The sequence below is a fragment of the Sorex fumeus genome, unplaced genomic scaffold, assembly GCF_029834395.1.
Source record: "Sorex fumeus unplaced genomic scaffold, SorFum_2.1 ptg000015l, whole genome shotgun sequence".
Classification (NCBI taxonomy): domain Eukaryota; kingdom Metazoa; phylum Chordata; class Mammalia; order Eulipotyphla; family Soricidae; genus Sorex; species Sorex fumeus.
This window is the reverse complement of record NW_026606072.1, coordinates 20,909,353-20,925,854: the sequence shown is the minus strand read 5'-3', so window position 1 is coordinate 20,925,854 and position 16,502 is coordinate 20,909,353. Positions and strand designations below refer to the sequence as shown.

At 40.8% G+C, this 16,502-nt stretch overlaps 1 protein-coding gene across 1 annotated transcript in view; it reads left to right on the top strand.

Annotated features, from left to right (window-relative positions):
- ITGA2 (integrin subunit alpha 2) overlaps window positions 1-16,215 on the top strand; it is an 84,724-nt gene extending 68,509 nt beyond the window's left edge. The window contains exons 24-30 of the mRNA XM_056112031.1: window positions 2,823-2,922; window positions 4,863-4,973; window positions 5,767-5,871; window positions 7,080-7,193; window positions 11,555-11,644; window positions 14,266-14,382; window positions 16,135-16,215. Of these exons, the coding sequence (XP_055968006.1) occupies window positions 2,823-2,922; window positions 4,863-4,973; window positions 5,767-5,871; window positions 7,080-7,193; window positions 11,555-11,644; window positions 14,266-14,382; window positions 16,135-16,215 (718 nt within the window). The remainder of the gene's footprint in view (window positions 1-2,822; window positions 2,923-4,862; window positions 4,974-5,766; window positions 5,872-7,079; window positions 7,194-11,554; window positions 11,645-14,265; window positions 14,383-16,134) is intronic.
- The last annotated feature ends 287 nt before the right edge of the window (window positions 16,216-16,502 follow it).

Here is a 16,502-nt window from a genome sequence, read left to right as displayed (position 1 = left end):
TCCAGTGAAAGTCCCATTCCCTAACATTAAATGCTTTATATCCAATGCTTGTACATAAATACAAATAGAGAGTAGTCTCCATAGATGAGTAGAAAATAAGTAGAAAACTTTTGATCTAATAGTTTGGATTTTTTTTTAAACGACATTGAAGAAAGAAGGAATTTTCTCATTGAAGTTCATGCTTTATTCCCTATCCTTGCCTACTCAAAATAAATAAGACTGAGAGCAGTAGCCAAAGGGTACTGGTTGACACCAGATCTCTTGAATGATCCTGAGGTGTTTTGAGTGAGGTCAGCATCATTCACCACAGATGCTAACAGATTGGATCTCACTGCTTTGGCTCCTACAGTGAAGTGAAGCAGAATCAGGACATATTCACCTTGTGGGGCTTGCTTCTACTCCTTCTATAATGTGCAGGAACTTTGAAAACCAGAGTTCTCTCTCTGGGGAGACATCAAGCAATCTAGTGGCTCATGGAAAACACTCAGCATTGTATTTCCAAGAATTAGACAGTGAACAGTATGTAGTGAGAATAAATCATTAACTCCCACCTCATCATCCAGATCCGAAGATCATGGGAGATGTAAGTCATCCAGTAGGTGACTGAGCAAAAACAAAAAGGGGAAATAAGTCCGGAGCTTGAGATGAGTACAAATGAAAAGAATGCTTCTCTTTCAAGTGAGCTGCAAGGAGCAAAGAACAGAAACAAAATATAGTACAAGTCACACATCTCTGAAAAATTAATCAGTGACAGAAGTTTTCAAAGCTTCCTCGGTTTTTAAAATACATAGTTGGAGACTAATGCTTCCATAAAAGCTGATGTTACCACATTACCTGAATTGTTCTCTTCCTACCTATATTGATTCTTTCTCTTCCTAAATGCTTTTTTCTTATCACAGTCCTTTTGATTCCATTCTTGCACAATGGCCAATTTTTTTTTCAGATATTTTAACATAAAATGAACATAAAACTGAAAAGGATTTTACTTTTATGACCACCTTAGCTGTGTATTTTTATAACAGTGACTTGGATTCTATCACATTCATATTCATTAAAATATATATACAATTCAAAATTAATACTGTGAATTATAAATAAATTCTAATTCATGTCCTAATCTAAGCATCTAGATAACCATATGGATAATTTATCAAATTAGTATGTTTTCTTTACAACTTTAATTTAAAGATATTAAAGGGAGATGGATGGAAGGTCCAAACATTACAGAGAGATACACAATACAAGGTGAAGGTTTTCTTCTTCCCACTCTCCAATTTGGTTGTAAATGACAAACTTAGTTGTTTTCAGAATACCTTCTTGCTACAGGACTTCTAGCTACAGAATATTATCTAGCAGGATGTATGCACTTGATACACACACACACACACACACACACACACACAAACATGCACATTTTATTCACCCAAATGTAATGATAATTCTTTTTTCATTGCTTTATGTAATTTTAGAGAAATGTTTCTATCAAGACATATGATCTAATTTTTATTTTTCTGCCCCAGTTTTAATGTGTTTTATATTTTATGTAACTAATAATATACTAATGAGATAGCTACTGTTCCTCTCATATAACTAACCTTAACAAATACCATATCTACTTAAGCATCCCTGTGACATACTTACCTTTTGTGAATTTTGAAAGTTTTTATAGCATAATAAAAGAAAAGCAATATTTTGTCAGTTAACTAAATCAAACATATATTAGAAAGTATCCAGTTTAATGTTAGTAAATTGAGTCAACATCGTGTAAGTAGCAAATTTGGTTTACAGATTTCTTCGCTACCCACCCCCCACCAGCATATCCCCAACCTCCTGCCCCTTAAGCTATCCTGGCTGGAATCAGCCTCAGAAACCTAAAAATGAAGAGAGGGGAGGCCATCCAATTCCATGCTGTTCAGAGTGATCCTGTGGGATTCCTAAGAGCCAGCCATTACTTTACATGCAAACTCTTATTGGCATTTCTAAGGAAGCTCAGATACAAGTACAGAGGTGTCCAGTCTAGTAAGGCCTCCTGCTCAGCTGTCTTTAGGTAGACTCTACACTGGAAGTGAAAACAGATTGAACAAGCCCAACTCATCAAAAGCCTTAGCATTCTTTTGGGACTTGAGAAGGGCAGGAGCAAAGAAAACTAAGGAAAATGTATGCCCTTCTTCAGTCATCCAGCAATGAATACTGCAGGAGCTAGTGCCAATATCCTGTCATTGTATTTTTGCCTTACCAAATGGAAAATCCTTAGAATTTTAAACACATTTATACCATTGCCAATAGTTAATTGTCCCACTAAATTAGCACAGCAGACAATATACAGCAGTCTAGTCTAATCTAGTCTACAGAAAAGTTCCATCAGTTTTAGTAATACATTTGTATTTATTTGATTTTACTTTTTGTTTTGAGGTCACACCGACCTATGCTCAGGACCTCCTCTTGTCTCTGAGCTTAGGGATCATTCCCAGTAATGTTCAGAGGTCCACTGAGTCAGAGTCAGGTCACATGCAAGGCTTTATCTTTGTACTATCTGACTAACATGATACTTATTTTTGAAACTCTACAACTGATACATGTATAACATATATACATGTATAACATATAATCTTAGCAGAAAAAATATAAAGTATTTTATTCTGAAAAAGGTGATTTGAGCCCTAGAAACATGCAGCCAGACCATAAACAAAAACCATTTGTTCTCATTTGATGTTTTTGTACCCATATGCAAGTTGTACTAATTGTAAGCTAAATATATTCTAAATAAAATGAACATTAACAGCATAGCTGAAATATTTGACTTTGTAAACATCATCCAACAGATTCATCAACATAAATTTTTATGAAGTCTCAGATGAGAATGTTCCTTCTCTGGTACACAGTTTGGAAGATATTGGTCCCAAATTCATCTTTTCCATTAAGGTTTGTAAACCTGTCATAAGAATGGTAAATCAGAATGAAGGGGGGTTAGGGGGGGTAGGAAGCATTAGCTGTGTGTTAGCTATGTACAAGTGAGGAAGAGGAGAGAGTAAAAAGAAGTTGAAACTTATCAGTGGTTCTCAAAGATGCATTAGAATGATCTAGAGACTTGCTAAAAGGTACACCACTGGATTCGAATGTGAAGTTTCCGATTCAGTGGCTTTGGGGTGGTTCTGAAAATATTCATTCCTAAAATTTTCCCAGGTGGTACTGATGCTGGGAGTCCAGGCACCATACTCTGAGAGCCATTAAGATTGACCATTAATAAGTGAGCTTTGTTCTTGGTTATTTCTTATGGTTAAGGGATCATTAATATGGGCTGGAGTGATAGTACAGTGGGGAGGGCATTTGTCTTGTATACAGCCTACCAGGTCTGATCCCAGGCATCGCATACAGTTCCCTGATCCCTCCAAGAATAATTCTTGAGCACAGAATTAGGGACAAGCTCTGAGCACAGCCAGGTAAAACACCCCCGCCCCCTGCCCCGGGTAAAACAAATAAAGGATTATTGACATGTTTTTAAACAAATAATAAAAATTGACCAATAGAACATTGATAAAATCATATTACTATGGGTAAAAGTCTCTGGAGTATCACTATTATGGCTAATATATTTGAAGAATATCTCTACTTAAGAAATCATTTGAACAAAAATGCATTTTTTACTATCATGGTAGATATCTAGAAATGTTTACAGATGTTTTTATTTTCATAAGCAATTATTAAACTAAAATTGTTATCAGTTGTAGAATGATAAATTTGTGAAATAATGACAACTGTATAATAACATTATAAAACTTAGAAAAGTTAAAGAAAAGTTACAGACTGGAGAGATGGTATAGTGGGTATAGAGCTTGCCTTGCATACAACTGACCAAGGCTTGATCCTTGGCATTCTGTATGGTCCTCCCATCCGTACCTGAGTCCTCCAAGAGTGACCCCTGAGCCCAGAGCCAGGAATAAGCCCTAGTCATTACTGTGTGTGACCCAAAAATGAAACAAAACACTTTCCCCACAACTCAATGTTAATACAATTTTTATATATTTTTATTAGTCTCTTACATGGCTATAATCCTGCAGTTTGATGATAAAAATAGTAACTAGAAAAATCTTGATTTGTGTTCCATGTCTTAGAACTGATAAAACTTGTACATGGCAATTACTATATACTTATTTAGTGAAGCAAATAGTTAACTAGTAGTGACAGTAAAGTCACTAGAGTGTCATTAGAGTGTCCTCAGTTTCAGCCTTTGCTGAACAGTGGAGCATAAGCACATATCTGTCAGAAGACTGCTCACCTAGGAGGAGAACAGATGCTGCTGAACCTGTGCATACCTACAGAGTTGATGAGTGATTTACAAAATAAAAAAATCAAAGCATAGAATGATCAAGTACTTGCTAAGCCACAGTACTGGCCAAGGCAGAGTGGTACTTCATGATGTAGTAGCAAAACTATATGGAATTGGGTGTTTCTAGCCTCTTGGATATCACTGATTACTTACCTATTAAAGTGATAAGTTTGGGGCCAGACCAATAGCACAGTGAGTAGGGCATTTGCCTTGCCTTGCACGTGACTAACCCAGATTTGATCTCCAGCATTCCATATGGTCCCCCAAGCATTATCAGGAGTATTCTTAAGTTCAGAGCCTAGGCCTCTCTGGGTATGGCCCAACAACTCCCCCCGCCAAAAAAAAAAAAATCAGTGTTAATATTTTCTCTGGAGAAGTGAGGCAAGTGGCTGAAATTAGACCAGAAGGTAATGACTCATTTTCATATAAACTCAACTTTAACACTTCGACCTGACCTTCATCAGCATAGAAGGTATTGCAACATGTAGGTATGTGATACAGTGATAACCAGAATAACTTCTTTTGTGCTGCACAGGTAACGACAGGAAGCATCCCAGTAAGCATGGCATCTGTGAAAATCTACATTCCTCAGTTCACTAAGGAGAAGAACCCACTAATGTACCTGACTGGCATTCACACAGATAAAGTAAGGACATTTGAGTAGCCTGTACGAATGTGATTTTTCCATATGGAAATACTCAGTGAGTTTGGGGTGTTCATGTCTGATATCTTATGGATGGGAATTGAGTAGACAGTGGGTAGGGCATTTGCCTTGCATGTGGCTGATCTGGGTTCGATTCCTCTGTCTCTCTCAGAGAGACTGACAAGCTCCCCGTGGCATATTCGATATGCCAAAAACAGTAACAACAAGTATCACAATGGAGATGTTACTGGTGCCCGCTAGAGCAAATTGGTGAACAATGGGAGGACGGTGCTACGGTGCTACAGTGCTACCCCCCTTCCATGCATCCTAGATGCCAATTAACTAGCAGTTTTTCCATAGCAGAGGTACGATGCTGTCCTAAGGAAAAACATATGTTTGGATGAAAGGTTGAGATGGATATCCAGATAGCAGAAATATTCCTGAAGCCCCCCTAGATCAGGGATATTCATGGAGAAACACTACTCTGGGGTTGTGCTGTTCTTATGATCTGTATTGGTGACTATAGGATATAAAAACCCAACAATGTCCCACAGAAAAGAACTTGGAATGAAATTTCTCACTGTCTATTATCACTGCAAATTTGTCTCCTTATATATGGGCTGTAAGGACCAGCCTCACCTCAGCAAATCATGTTAGGATGTGAGTGCTTTGAAGATTATGGTAATTGGACAGGTCACTCCAAATATGGTCAGGGGAGTCCAGTGAATGGCTCAACCCAGCGGGTCCCCAACCCCCCATAGCGGAAGGAACAACATTTTGATGTTTTTCTTTGTAGGCTGGTGACATCACCTGTGATGCAAAGATAAACCCACTAGAAATTGGACAAAGATCTTCTTCTGTATCTTTCAAGAGTGAAAATTTCTGGCACATAAATGACTTGGTGAGGACATTGTTCACCTGGTGACAGTTACCCTGGTTTTATTGTCTTATATGGAAACCACGGTTATTCCTTTCATCTACCTTCTTATATCCCCAAACCTCTCTCTCTCTCTCTCTCTCTCTCTCTCTCTCTCTCTCTCTCTCTTTCAATTTACTGCTTATCATTAAATTTTTTCTTAAATATTCTTACCAACATTTTGACCTCTAGAATCTTTTAAAAAATGTGAAACCTATTGTACTTTTTGTTTAACAGAAAAATATATTTTTCATTGGAATCACTATGTGAGCTTTAGGAGTTAGGGCTGGAGCGATAACACAGCGGTAGGGCGTTTGCCTTGCACGCCGCCAACACGGCCGACCTGAGTTCGATTCCTCCGCCCCTCTCGGAGAGCCCGGCAAGCTACTGAGAGTATCTCGCCCGCACGGCAGAGCCTGGCAAGCTCCCCGTGACATATTCGATATGCCAGACACAGTAAAAACAAAGTCTCCAATGGAGACGTTACTGGGCCCGCCCAAGCAAATCGATGAACAACGGGAGGGCCTTTACCTTTACCTTTAGGAGTTAAAATTTCATACCAACAGCTGCACAGGCTTGGTGCACCTCCAAGTGTCTAGTTTCCATTCACCACTATTCCCATCCACCTGTACCTATACCTGTTTCACTCACCGCCCTACAGGTCTTCCCCATCTGATAACTTGCCATTACGTTGTCAGGATCTAAGGATTTTTTTGTTTGGCTGATTGACTTTTGTTTATCTTCCACATATGAGCAAAATCATAGTTTACATTTACGTTAAGGTCCATTGATTATAGTGTTCTAAATCTGTGTTCCATCTTCTCATACCCACCTCCAACAACTCTTGAAAACTGCTGACTCATGTCAGCTTTTATTTTTTTATTTTTTTTTCTCTTTCTAAAGAAAGCATATTTATTGCTGGGTTAAGTGAGTAAACTCCACTATAGCATGTGTGTAGTAGAGTCTACAATGTATTTAATTAATATGTTATTAATAATAAGATAATTTGTTTTTATCTTATTATCCTAATGCCAGGATCTCCTGAAGAGTAGCTGTACCCACTACTGGTTCACGAGACTCCCTATTTTCCTAGACCTTCTCCATTTCTGGCTTGTCTACCTTATTTATATTTGACCATGACTTTTTTTTTCTGTTCATACTAACCCGCCCTCTTCTGTCCCCCATCTTGACAGAACTGCACAACTGCTTCCTGTAGTAAATTTACCTGCTGGCTGAAAGACCTTCAGGTAAAGGGAGAATACTTCCTGAATGTGTCGACTAGAATTTGGAATGGGACATTTGCAGCAGTAAGTAACAGCTTTATTCACTTATTTTTTAAATCAAAGAATCATGATTTACAAGGTTACTCATAGTTGAGTTTGAGTTTTTGAATACAGTGTCCCAGCACTGATCCCACCACCAGTTTCAACTTCCCTCCACCGGCATTCCCCAGTTCCTCTCCGCCCCCCACCTTCTACTCCTAGCCTGCTATCTTGACAGCCACCTTCTTAAGGTTGGTTGTTAAAGTTTGGGTCTCATGATTTCAGTGTGGTTGACTCTGTGGTTTATATATTTAGCTCTACCACTCCTCAGCATTACCTGTATACCTGAATCTCCTTGACTTCGGCCCCTCCGCTTCTCATCTGTGTCTTCTCCTTCTTCACTCAGTCTCTTTCCTTTTTCTCCCTATACTCTGGTTGGCTGCATGTAAGGCAAATGCCTTACCCACTGTGCTATCGCTCCATCCCGGGTTTGATTCCTCTGTCCCTCTCAGAGAGCCCGGCAATCTACCGAGAGTATCCCGCCCGCACAGCAGAGCCTGGCAAGCTCCCCATGACATATTTGATATGCCAAAAACAGTAACAACAAGTCTCATAATGGAGGCCTTACTTATGCCTGCTTGAGCAAATCAATGAGCAACGGAAGGACAGTGCTACATTGCTACTCTGGGGCCAGGGCCACGGGTGATCTAAACATCCCACTTTAAACCATTGCATTTCCTCATCCAGTTATTCTGAATACCATCTATCAGTGACATCATCCTGTGTTTTTCCTTATTCTTCTGGTTTCCTTTAGCGTGCTATCATCCAGTTCCATCACTCCTTATTTCATCACTCCTTAAAACTGTATAGTGTTCCATTGTGTATATATACCACATCTTCATGATCTATTTATCTGTCAAATTGAGTAGGCTTCTAACAAAAAGCCCTGTTGCCACAAAGTTCTTACCCTTGGACAATATTAATATTCTGTCAATTAGTACTGGCTTTATTAGTATTAGAATCAGTATTAGTATTAGCAGTACCCAAATGATGCAGAATAATTTTACTGGCATTTTCACACTTGCTGAATCTGACTGTGCCTCAGAGTGACTTCGCTGAAACTGATAAAGAGGTCACTTCTTAGACTCATACTGAGTGACTACCTCAGAGGCTCCAGGAATGGTGTCCAGATCCTCTGTGTTGCCCCTGGGAACAGCGGACCATCTACTTTGTCTCCCTCACCAGGCTCTGGATTTTTCTATCTCTCAGTTTCCTCCATCATGCCCAGATCAAAACATTCAAGCGTGGATGCACACATAACACAATATCACACACACACACACACACATACACACACACACATATACACCACCCTGTCTCATTCTGACCTCCCCAGCTAATCGTATAGTCTCAAACCACTCCAGTAGATGAATTTAACTTAAGGATCCATCTTCCTCTATCAGAAGCTCCTGACCCTTTCTCTGGTGAAAACACAGTATTCCTGCTCCTTTGGAGTGAGTCATTTCCATCTCTGGAAGATGCTCGCACAAAGGTCTAAACTTGGTGTGGCTTTCTGTCTGACAGGTGTGGCTCTGCAGTGGAAGGATCCTCTTTCAGCAAAGATTTCCATCTCTAGGATTTCAGTGTGGCATAAAACAATATAAGGATAGATTGACTTCCTTAAACTGGCTGCAAATGTAGGAACTATTCCTTTCACAACACTGACTCTCAGGCAGCAAACTAGAAATTTATCAGAAATTTCCAAGGGCACTTGCAGTGAATTTTTTAATGAAGAAATCAGTCTTTGTGGTGCTTACCACCTTACTGTTCCTTATTCTCTGCTTGTTGACCGTTACATGTTGTCACCAACAAACCACATTCTGTGATTTTATGTAAGGTTAGAGACCTACACTCCCTCCTCTGAACTTGACCCATGAGCCAAAATACAGGAAATATTCTTGGAGGAAGAATTAACAGAGAGGCTGGATATGGCTCAGTAATAGAGTGCATGCTTTGCTATGTGAAACCCAGTCCCCCCCCCCCCCCCCCCATTCCGCTTCAAACAGATGTCATGGGAAGAGAATCGTGTCAGGCATGGGGAAATGGAGAAGTGAAGTGGCAGGTGAGAAGTGAAGAGCTGGGCTTGCTTCTCATCTTCTCATGTGTTTCTTTCTTGTTGCATTTGGTTTCCAGACTGGAGCATAGCCCTGACCTTTAAGATGAGGAGTTAGCCATCCCACCATCCCAGCTAAACCCGTGCATCAGTCACTTTTGCTAGTTGGTTCTTGGCTCCTTGGATTTGAGGAACAAATGTTTTCATAGCAAACTTTGCCAGCTGGGAAGGAAAACTGGCGGCTGCAAATCAAAATGCAGTCACTCTGGCTCTGTAAAAAGCATTTGGTTTTTCCTGAGTGTGTTTAAAGCTACGTCATTTTCACTGCTAGGCCTTTTGAAGTACTTTCCCAAAGGTTTTTCAGAAGCAGCAATTTCACTTCTAAGAGCCAAATACCGAAGTGTATTATTTATGATTTTTCAACATGGTGATGACGGTTGTTGACCTGAAAAAAAGGCCTGGGAGAGGCATTGTCTATCAGCTGCCACACATCTTCCTTTACGCACCGTCAAACATTTATCCCTACCTTGTTTTCAGCTATTTCAACAGCAAAGTGGATGTTCTCAGACCACTGAGGAGATCCAGTCTGAAATATGGATCTCATTTCCTGTATTAGAGCCCATTTTACCCATTTTCTGATGTAGTGAAAGTCAACATTTCAGGCAATTTCATCACAAAGTGATTGCTCAGGAACTGTAGAGTGATAACAAGGTGCTGAGTGCATGCTTGGCGTGCAAGAGGTCTGGGTTTGATCCCCAGCACTGCCTGGTCCCCTGAGGCACTGTGCTGTGAGCCCCCCAAATGACTGCTTGAGCCTCCAAATTGATGGCATTATTGGTTCCATTTGAGAGTCATACTGAATGCAAGCAGGTGAAGTTATCTACCTCTTTCCGCTGTGTAATTGGTTTACCTACTCCTACATGCTACCCTGAAAAAAATCTCTCTCGCAGGGGGTGAATGGCCTCACAGTTATTTCATCCTCTGTCTATAGGGACTATGAAATCACCATGCACAAAGCTTCTCCTTAAAAAAAATGTTAAGCCCTTTTAGTACTCTAAATATCACTGTATCACTCTCATCCCGTTGTTTAATGATTTCCTCGAGCAGGCAACAGTAATGTCTCCCTTCGTACTAAACCTGAGATTTTAGCAAGTGCCACACTGAAGGTTTCTTTCAGGGTCAGGGGAATGAGACCCAAGTACTCTAAATATTTCCGTAAAAATGTTTGAGACAAGTGACCAGGGTGAGCTGCGGAAGCAATCTTCCATCTTGAAAAAATCAAGACAATTAGCCAGGGACTGAGCTAGTGGAAAGGAAACACGCTGCTCACCCTTTGGCGGGGTGCGCCCTCTTCTTGGCTCCCAGATGGAGTTTTTGTAAATGATCTCATGGCCCTGGTTACTAGGGAAACGAAGACATCGTAGCAGTGCATGTGAAGGGAGGTTTTAAACCTGGGCATTGATTGTCTTGCTGCAAATAAAGTTATGAGTTCCAGAGTTACCTTTTTTTTTTCTTTTTGGCGATGCACAGGGGTTATTCCTGGCTCATACACTTAGGAATTACTCCTGGAAGCGCTCGGGGGACCATATAGGATGCTGGGGATCAAATTCGGATGGGCTGCATGCAAGGCAAATACCCTACCTACTGTACTGTCTCTCCAGCCCTTCCATTACTTTAAAAAAAATAGAAATACTTACATTAGGAAATCTGGAATTAATACTCATATTGTATAGTGTCAGTTTCACAGTATCTGCTGACAGGTCTGATCAAGTTCACATGTACTTTCACACAGTGTTATTTTGCACATGTGTGCCCAAAAGAAAAATTCTTTTCCTGCTTTAATCTTATTTTTCATTTTATTATGTAACTTAGTCAACTAAGTATATTTTTTAAAAAAGTGGTCATTCACAATTTTCTCTCATGTTATCAACTTTATTATGTTTTAAGTAATGGACTATAATCTTTCTCAATTAAAAACTCCATTGTACATCCCTGTTTCCAGTTCCAATCATTGGGGAGAGGTTTGAGCTGGTTGATGTCTGAACCCTACCTCCTGGAGCTGTGGGCTCATTTACTGTGGCCCAGCCCAAGGATCCCCAGGTGTCAACATTCCCCAGGTCCTTTCTCAGGACTGGCTCTGTCCCACACAAGAGTTGAGGCACACAAAGATTCCTGAGGCTTCGGAGTTACTATTTGCTCTTGTCACTTCCCACAAGGAAATAAAACTGCAGACCTGCACCTTTCATGCATTCCCTTTGCCAGAATAAATCTAATCTTTATCTCCCTGCTCCAGTCAACCTTCCAGACGGTCCAGCTGACGGCAGCTGCAGAAATTGACACCTACAACCCTCAAATATATGTGATCGAAGAAAACGCCGTCACGGTGAGTGCCTGCAGCTGAAGAGCTTCCCAGAGTGTTGGCACTGCCTTTCTGAAAATTTAGGACAGTCATTCTTCTACCTGCAAGTCTGTACAAGTATCTCACTGAAACTCTAAAAAAGCCTGTTATTTGTTATGCTGGGCGGTTGGTGAAGGTTTTCATTGCTCCCGACAATTCCTGGGTCCACTTGCTTCTCTCCGCTTGCCCCAGTCCCGTGCTGCAAAGCTGAGTCAGAAGTGACCTTTGGGTGAAAGGCATGGAGCGCTGCTCTCACCCCCAACATCAATTCTTTCTCCTTGTGTTCACTAATAACACTTGAGATCTTCAGCCACCATATCTGAATCGTGTTTATTTTGAAGTTTGTATTGCATTTTATTTTAAAGAAATTCTGTGGTGTGCTTGATATATAAAAATTGAGTAAAGGATGTCTTCATTTTTTAAGTAGCAACCCTTAAAACTAGACACTGAAACTGTGTGAACTGGTGAGACTTCCATTCATTAGGTCTTCCAGTCTAGAAAATCATAAATGCAACCCTTGATTTTAAAAAAAAAGTGAAGAAATGTTCTTTCACAGAAAACAATGGCTCCCTGTTTCTAGAGTTGGCACAGCCTGACTTTCCTTAGCCCTGAAACTCCGGTTCCATAGAATATGCCATATTTAGGTCTAGTGGGATTTCCATAGCTTGCAAATCTGCAGGCTCCCAGGGCGTTTTCCTTCCCAGGCTTTTGTTCAGAAAGGGAAGCCAGTCCAGGGCTCTGACCTCAGGCCGGCTTGGCTACTGGCCTCATCCCTGGCCTCTGTCTCAGGACTTGGTCTAAAAAGCTAATGGGGTTGTGAACTCACCATGACTCACAGTCCAGTCCCCTGTCCCCTCTTGCCCTCCGAAAAGAGATTCCACACTATTGACGATGTGATTCTTCCCTGGTTTTTGATCACGAGCAAAGGCCCATGGCTTTCTTTAGAGACCGGGGTGTGGAAAGTCAGGGGTGTGAGGACACACTTGGGTGGGGGGACAGTTAGACGTGGCATGTCGTTCAGTACTTCGAACGGGGAGGAAGGGTACAGGGAGTCTGGCAGTTCATTTTCCCCCCAAATGGGGAAATCCAACAATACCTGAGCCTCTGGAATCTCTGTGTTATTAGAAAGCAACATTAAATGTCTTAACTGAAAATACAAATAAATCTTTTGGAAATTTTTCTTCTGTTGCTGTTCTTCAGAGAAAGACTGATAATAGAGGCCAATGGTTGGATCTCTAAAAGTTTTTAAGATGATATTTAAAATCCATATAGTAAACTGACATGTCAAGGAATGTTTTAAATTGTATTTGAATACCATAGCCATTTAAAAATGGAATGCAAAGTTGTAGACTCATATTATCTTTATTGATGTAAGAATCTCAGATTAGGATGTTATAGAATAGAAAAAAGGGAGGGATTTGACTGTTTTTATGCAGTAAATTCTGTGCATCTATAATCACATTCTGCCTAAGTTTACAAGATCTTATTTTAGCTCATGAAGATACAAATTAGGATGGAGTCACCATAAAGCAACATTCAAGTTTAGCCAACTCATAAATTCTGTGATCAAAAGTAGCTTGTATGCTGCTAGAAATCAGTTCTAAATTAAGTAAATCAATTGGGTTTGTCTCCTTGTTCTTGTTCCAGCATTAAAAAAATACTCATTTTGATCCCTGGCATCACCCAAAGAGAAAAAAATAAACTGGTTTGTTCGCTGGGGCTGAAGAAAAAGTACGGCATGTACGCTATTGTCTTGTGTGTAATTGGTCCTGATTTGATCCACAACACATGTGGTCCCCAGAGAACCACAAGGGGTCAATCCTGAGCATAAAGCCAGGAATAGCCTCTGAGCAACACTAAGTATGTGTTGCTGCCCCCAAATGTCTATATTTGGGGTCCAAGGATGAGGATCTCAGCAGTAGACCACTTGCCTTACATGTGGGAGTACCTGGGCGTAGTTCCCTGGACAGATTGATAGGTAGACTCTTTGTGATGGAGATAGTTGTATTCTTCCAGCAATTAAAACCCTTTAGAGATTTTTATTAGAACCCTTTGGGCAGCCATTCTATTACTAAGTCACAAAGTTTGGTGGGAAGTAAACAAAGAATCACAAGGATAGTTTTACAACTGAGAAAGTCAGTGTGAGTTCTGAGATATTACATTTTTTAACAATTCATATCAGGTAGTCTTGAGTGAGGTTTCAATTGAAATCAGTATTTGCAAAGTTCTTCTTTTGCTTAATCACAAGGGATTAACTCTTTCTTCCTGAAGACTGGTTTCAGATGCTTTGGCTTCAGGAGATTCTATGTCAGAAAATGAAATTCCTACTTCACAAGCAGTTAAGGCATCTGATGTGTCTAAGAGGGCTTATCTGCTTTTAAAAAGGTGCAATTAAATCACGGAAGCTAGAAAACTTGTATTTCTTGACTATATTTTGCAGAAGCACTTTCTCTAGAATTTATGCTGAAGGCTGTTTGAGGTTTGCCATCATGAACAAATCAGCTCACCTTTTAAGCCATAGTTATAGAACTGAAGAGTTTGACTACACCATATCTCTTTGGGTGCTAACATTGGAGAACTTGATTTTATTTTATGTACATTTACAGATTCCCCTCACTATAATGAAACCCCATGAGAAAGCTGAAGTACCAACTGGAGTCATAGTTGGGAGTATAATTGCTGGACTTCTTTTGCTCTTGGTTCTGGTTGTAATTTTATGGAAGGTAAGAGAAATTTCATATTTTTCAAATACAAGATTGCTGATGACCTCTGGCTTGATTTTCTTTATCAAAGAGTAGCCTTAAAGTTTGTATGTTACCTCCTTCATCCTCGGAGGAAAGGAGCTGCAAGATTTGCAATCTTTACTCATATTATAATGAAAACAATAGAAATTTTGTCTTCTTGATTTTTTTTTTCTAAACTTTCTTGTCATTCTGGAGCGATAGCACAGCGGGTAGGGCGTTCGCCTTACAAGCGGCCAACATGGCCAACCCGAGTTCGATTCTTCCGCCCCTCTCGGAGAGCCCGGCAAGCTACCGAGAGTATTCGATATGCCAAACACAGTAACAACAAAGTCTCCAATGGAGACGTTACTGGGCCCGCTCGAGCAAATCGACGATCAACGGGAGGGCCTTTTCTTGTCATTCTGATCTCTGAATGCTTTGCTTCACAATTAAGTAGGCCCTAAACATTTTCGCTTTAGACAATTCAGTTGAAGTCTCTAATTACCTACCAGTTTCTTGGCTGGGGGACTGCATTGGTCTGCACCCAACTTAGCCCTGCCCAACCACAGCAGTCAGGAAAAAAACCCGAGTGCCTGAAAACAGATGAGTGTTTGGTACATCTACACAGTGGAAAACTACGCAGCTATTAGAAAAAGATGAAGTCATGAAATTTGCATATAAGTGGACCAACATGAAAAATATCGCGCTAAGTGAAATGAGTCAGAAGGAGAGGGACAGACATAGAAAGATTGCACTCATTTGTGGAATATAAAGTAACAGAAAGGGAGACTAACACCCAAGAACAGTAGAGATAAGCACCAGGAAGATTGCTCCAGGGCTTGGAAGCCGGCCTCACATGTTAGGGGAAAAGGCAGCTCAGATAGAGAAGGGAACACCAAGTAAAGGGTGCTTGGAGGGCCCGCTCGGAATGGGAGATGCATTCTGAAAATAGACTATAGACCAAACATGATGGCCACTCAATACCACTATTGCAAACCACAACATCTAAAATGAGAGAGACCAAAAGGTTATGCACTGCCACAGAAGCAGAGAGGGGTGGGGGGGATGAGATGGAGGTGGAGGAAGGCACATTGGCATCACTGCTGGTGGAGAATGGGCACTGGTGGAGGGATGGGTACTCGAGCATTGTATGACTGAAACATAATCACGAAAATTTATAAGTCTGTATGTAACTGTACCTCACAGGGATCCATTGTAGCACTGTAGCACTGTCATGCCATTGTTCATCGATTTGATCGAGGGGACCCCGTAATGTCGCCATTGTGAGACTTCTTGTTACTGTTTTTGGCATGTCGAATACGCCATGGGGAGCTTGCCAGGCTCTATCGTGCGGGCTATACTCTTGGTAGCTTGCCAGGCTCTCCGAGAGGAACGAGAATCCATTAAAAAAATTCACTATCACTATCCTCTTGTTGTCCATCGATTTGCTCGAGCGGGCCCAGTAATGTCTCCATTGTGAGACTTATTGTTACTGTGTCTGGCATATCGAATACGTCACGGGGAGCTTGCCAGGCTTTGCCGTGTGGGCGAGATACTCTTGGTAGCGTGCTGGGTTCTCTGAGAGGGGTGGAGGAATCGAACTCGGGTCGGCCATTAAAATTTTTTTTTAAAAAAAGCGGTCGGGGTTTGGGGTGTGGTGGGGCGGGAGGTGAAGTCTGAAGCAAAAGACAGGTGGGGGCCCCACAGAGCAATTCAGAGGTGGTGACATTTTTTACCTTGTCATTTTTACAGCTTGGCTTCTTCAAAAGGAAGTATGAAAAGATGATGAAAAATGCAGATGAGATTGACGAGGCCACAGAACTCAACAGCTAAGCCACCAACAAGCCTTTGTCACGGTCATGGAGACAGCTTCGCTATCAGGATTTGCACAAATGGATTTAAAAAAAAAAAATCCCAGCATTTTATAAAGGAGTAACTCGCCTGCTATGTTATTTTAGAAAACTGCAGGTCAGTTTGAGAAGAAATTAGGACCTGGGTAAAGGGTAAAAAGGTTATTAAAAAAAAAAGACATTTTATATAGGGTGGCGGGGGGGGGGGGGGGGTGATTCTTTACACTGGCAGGTCCAGAGTTTACAATGTAATATATGTTGTGTTATAAA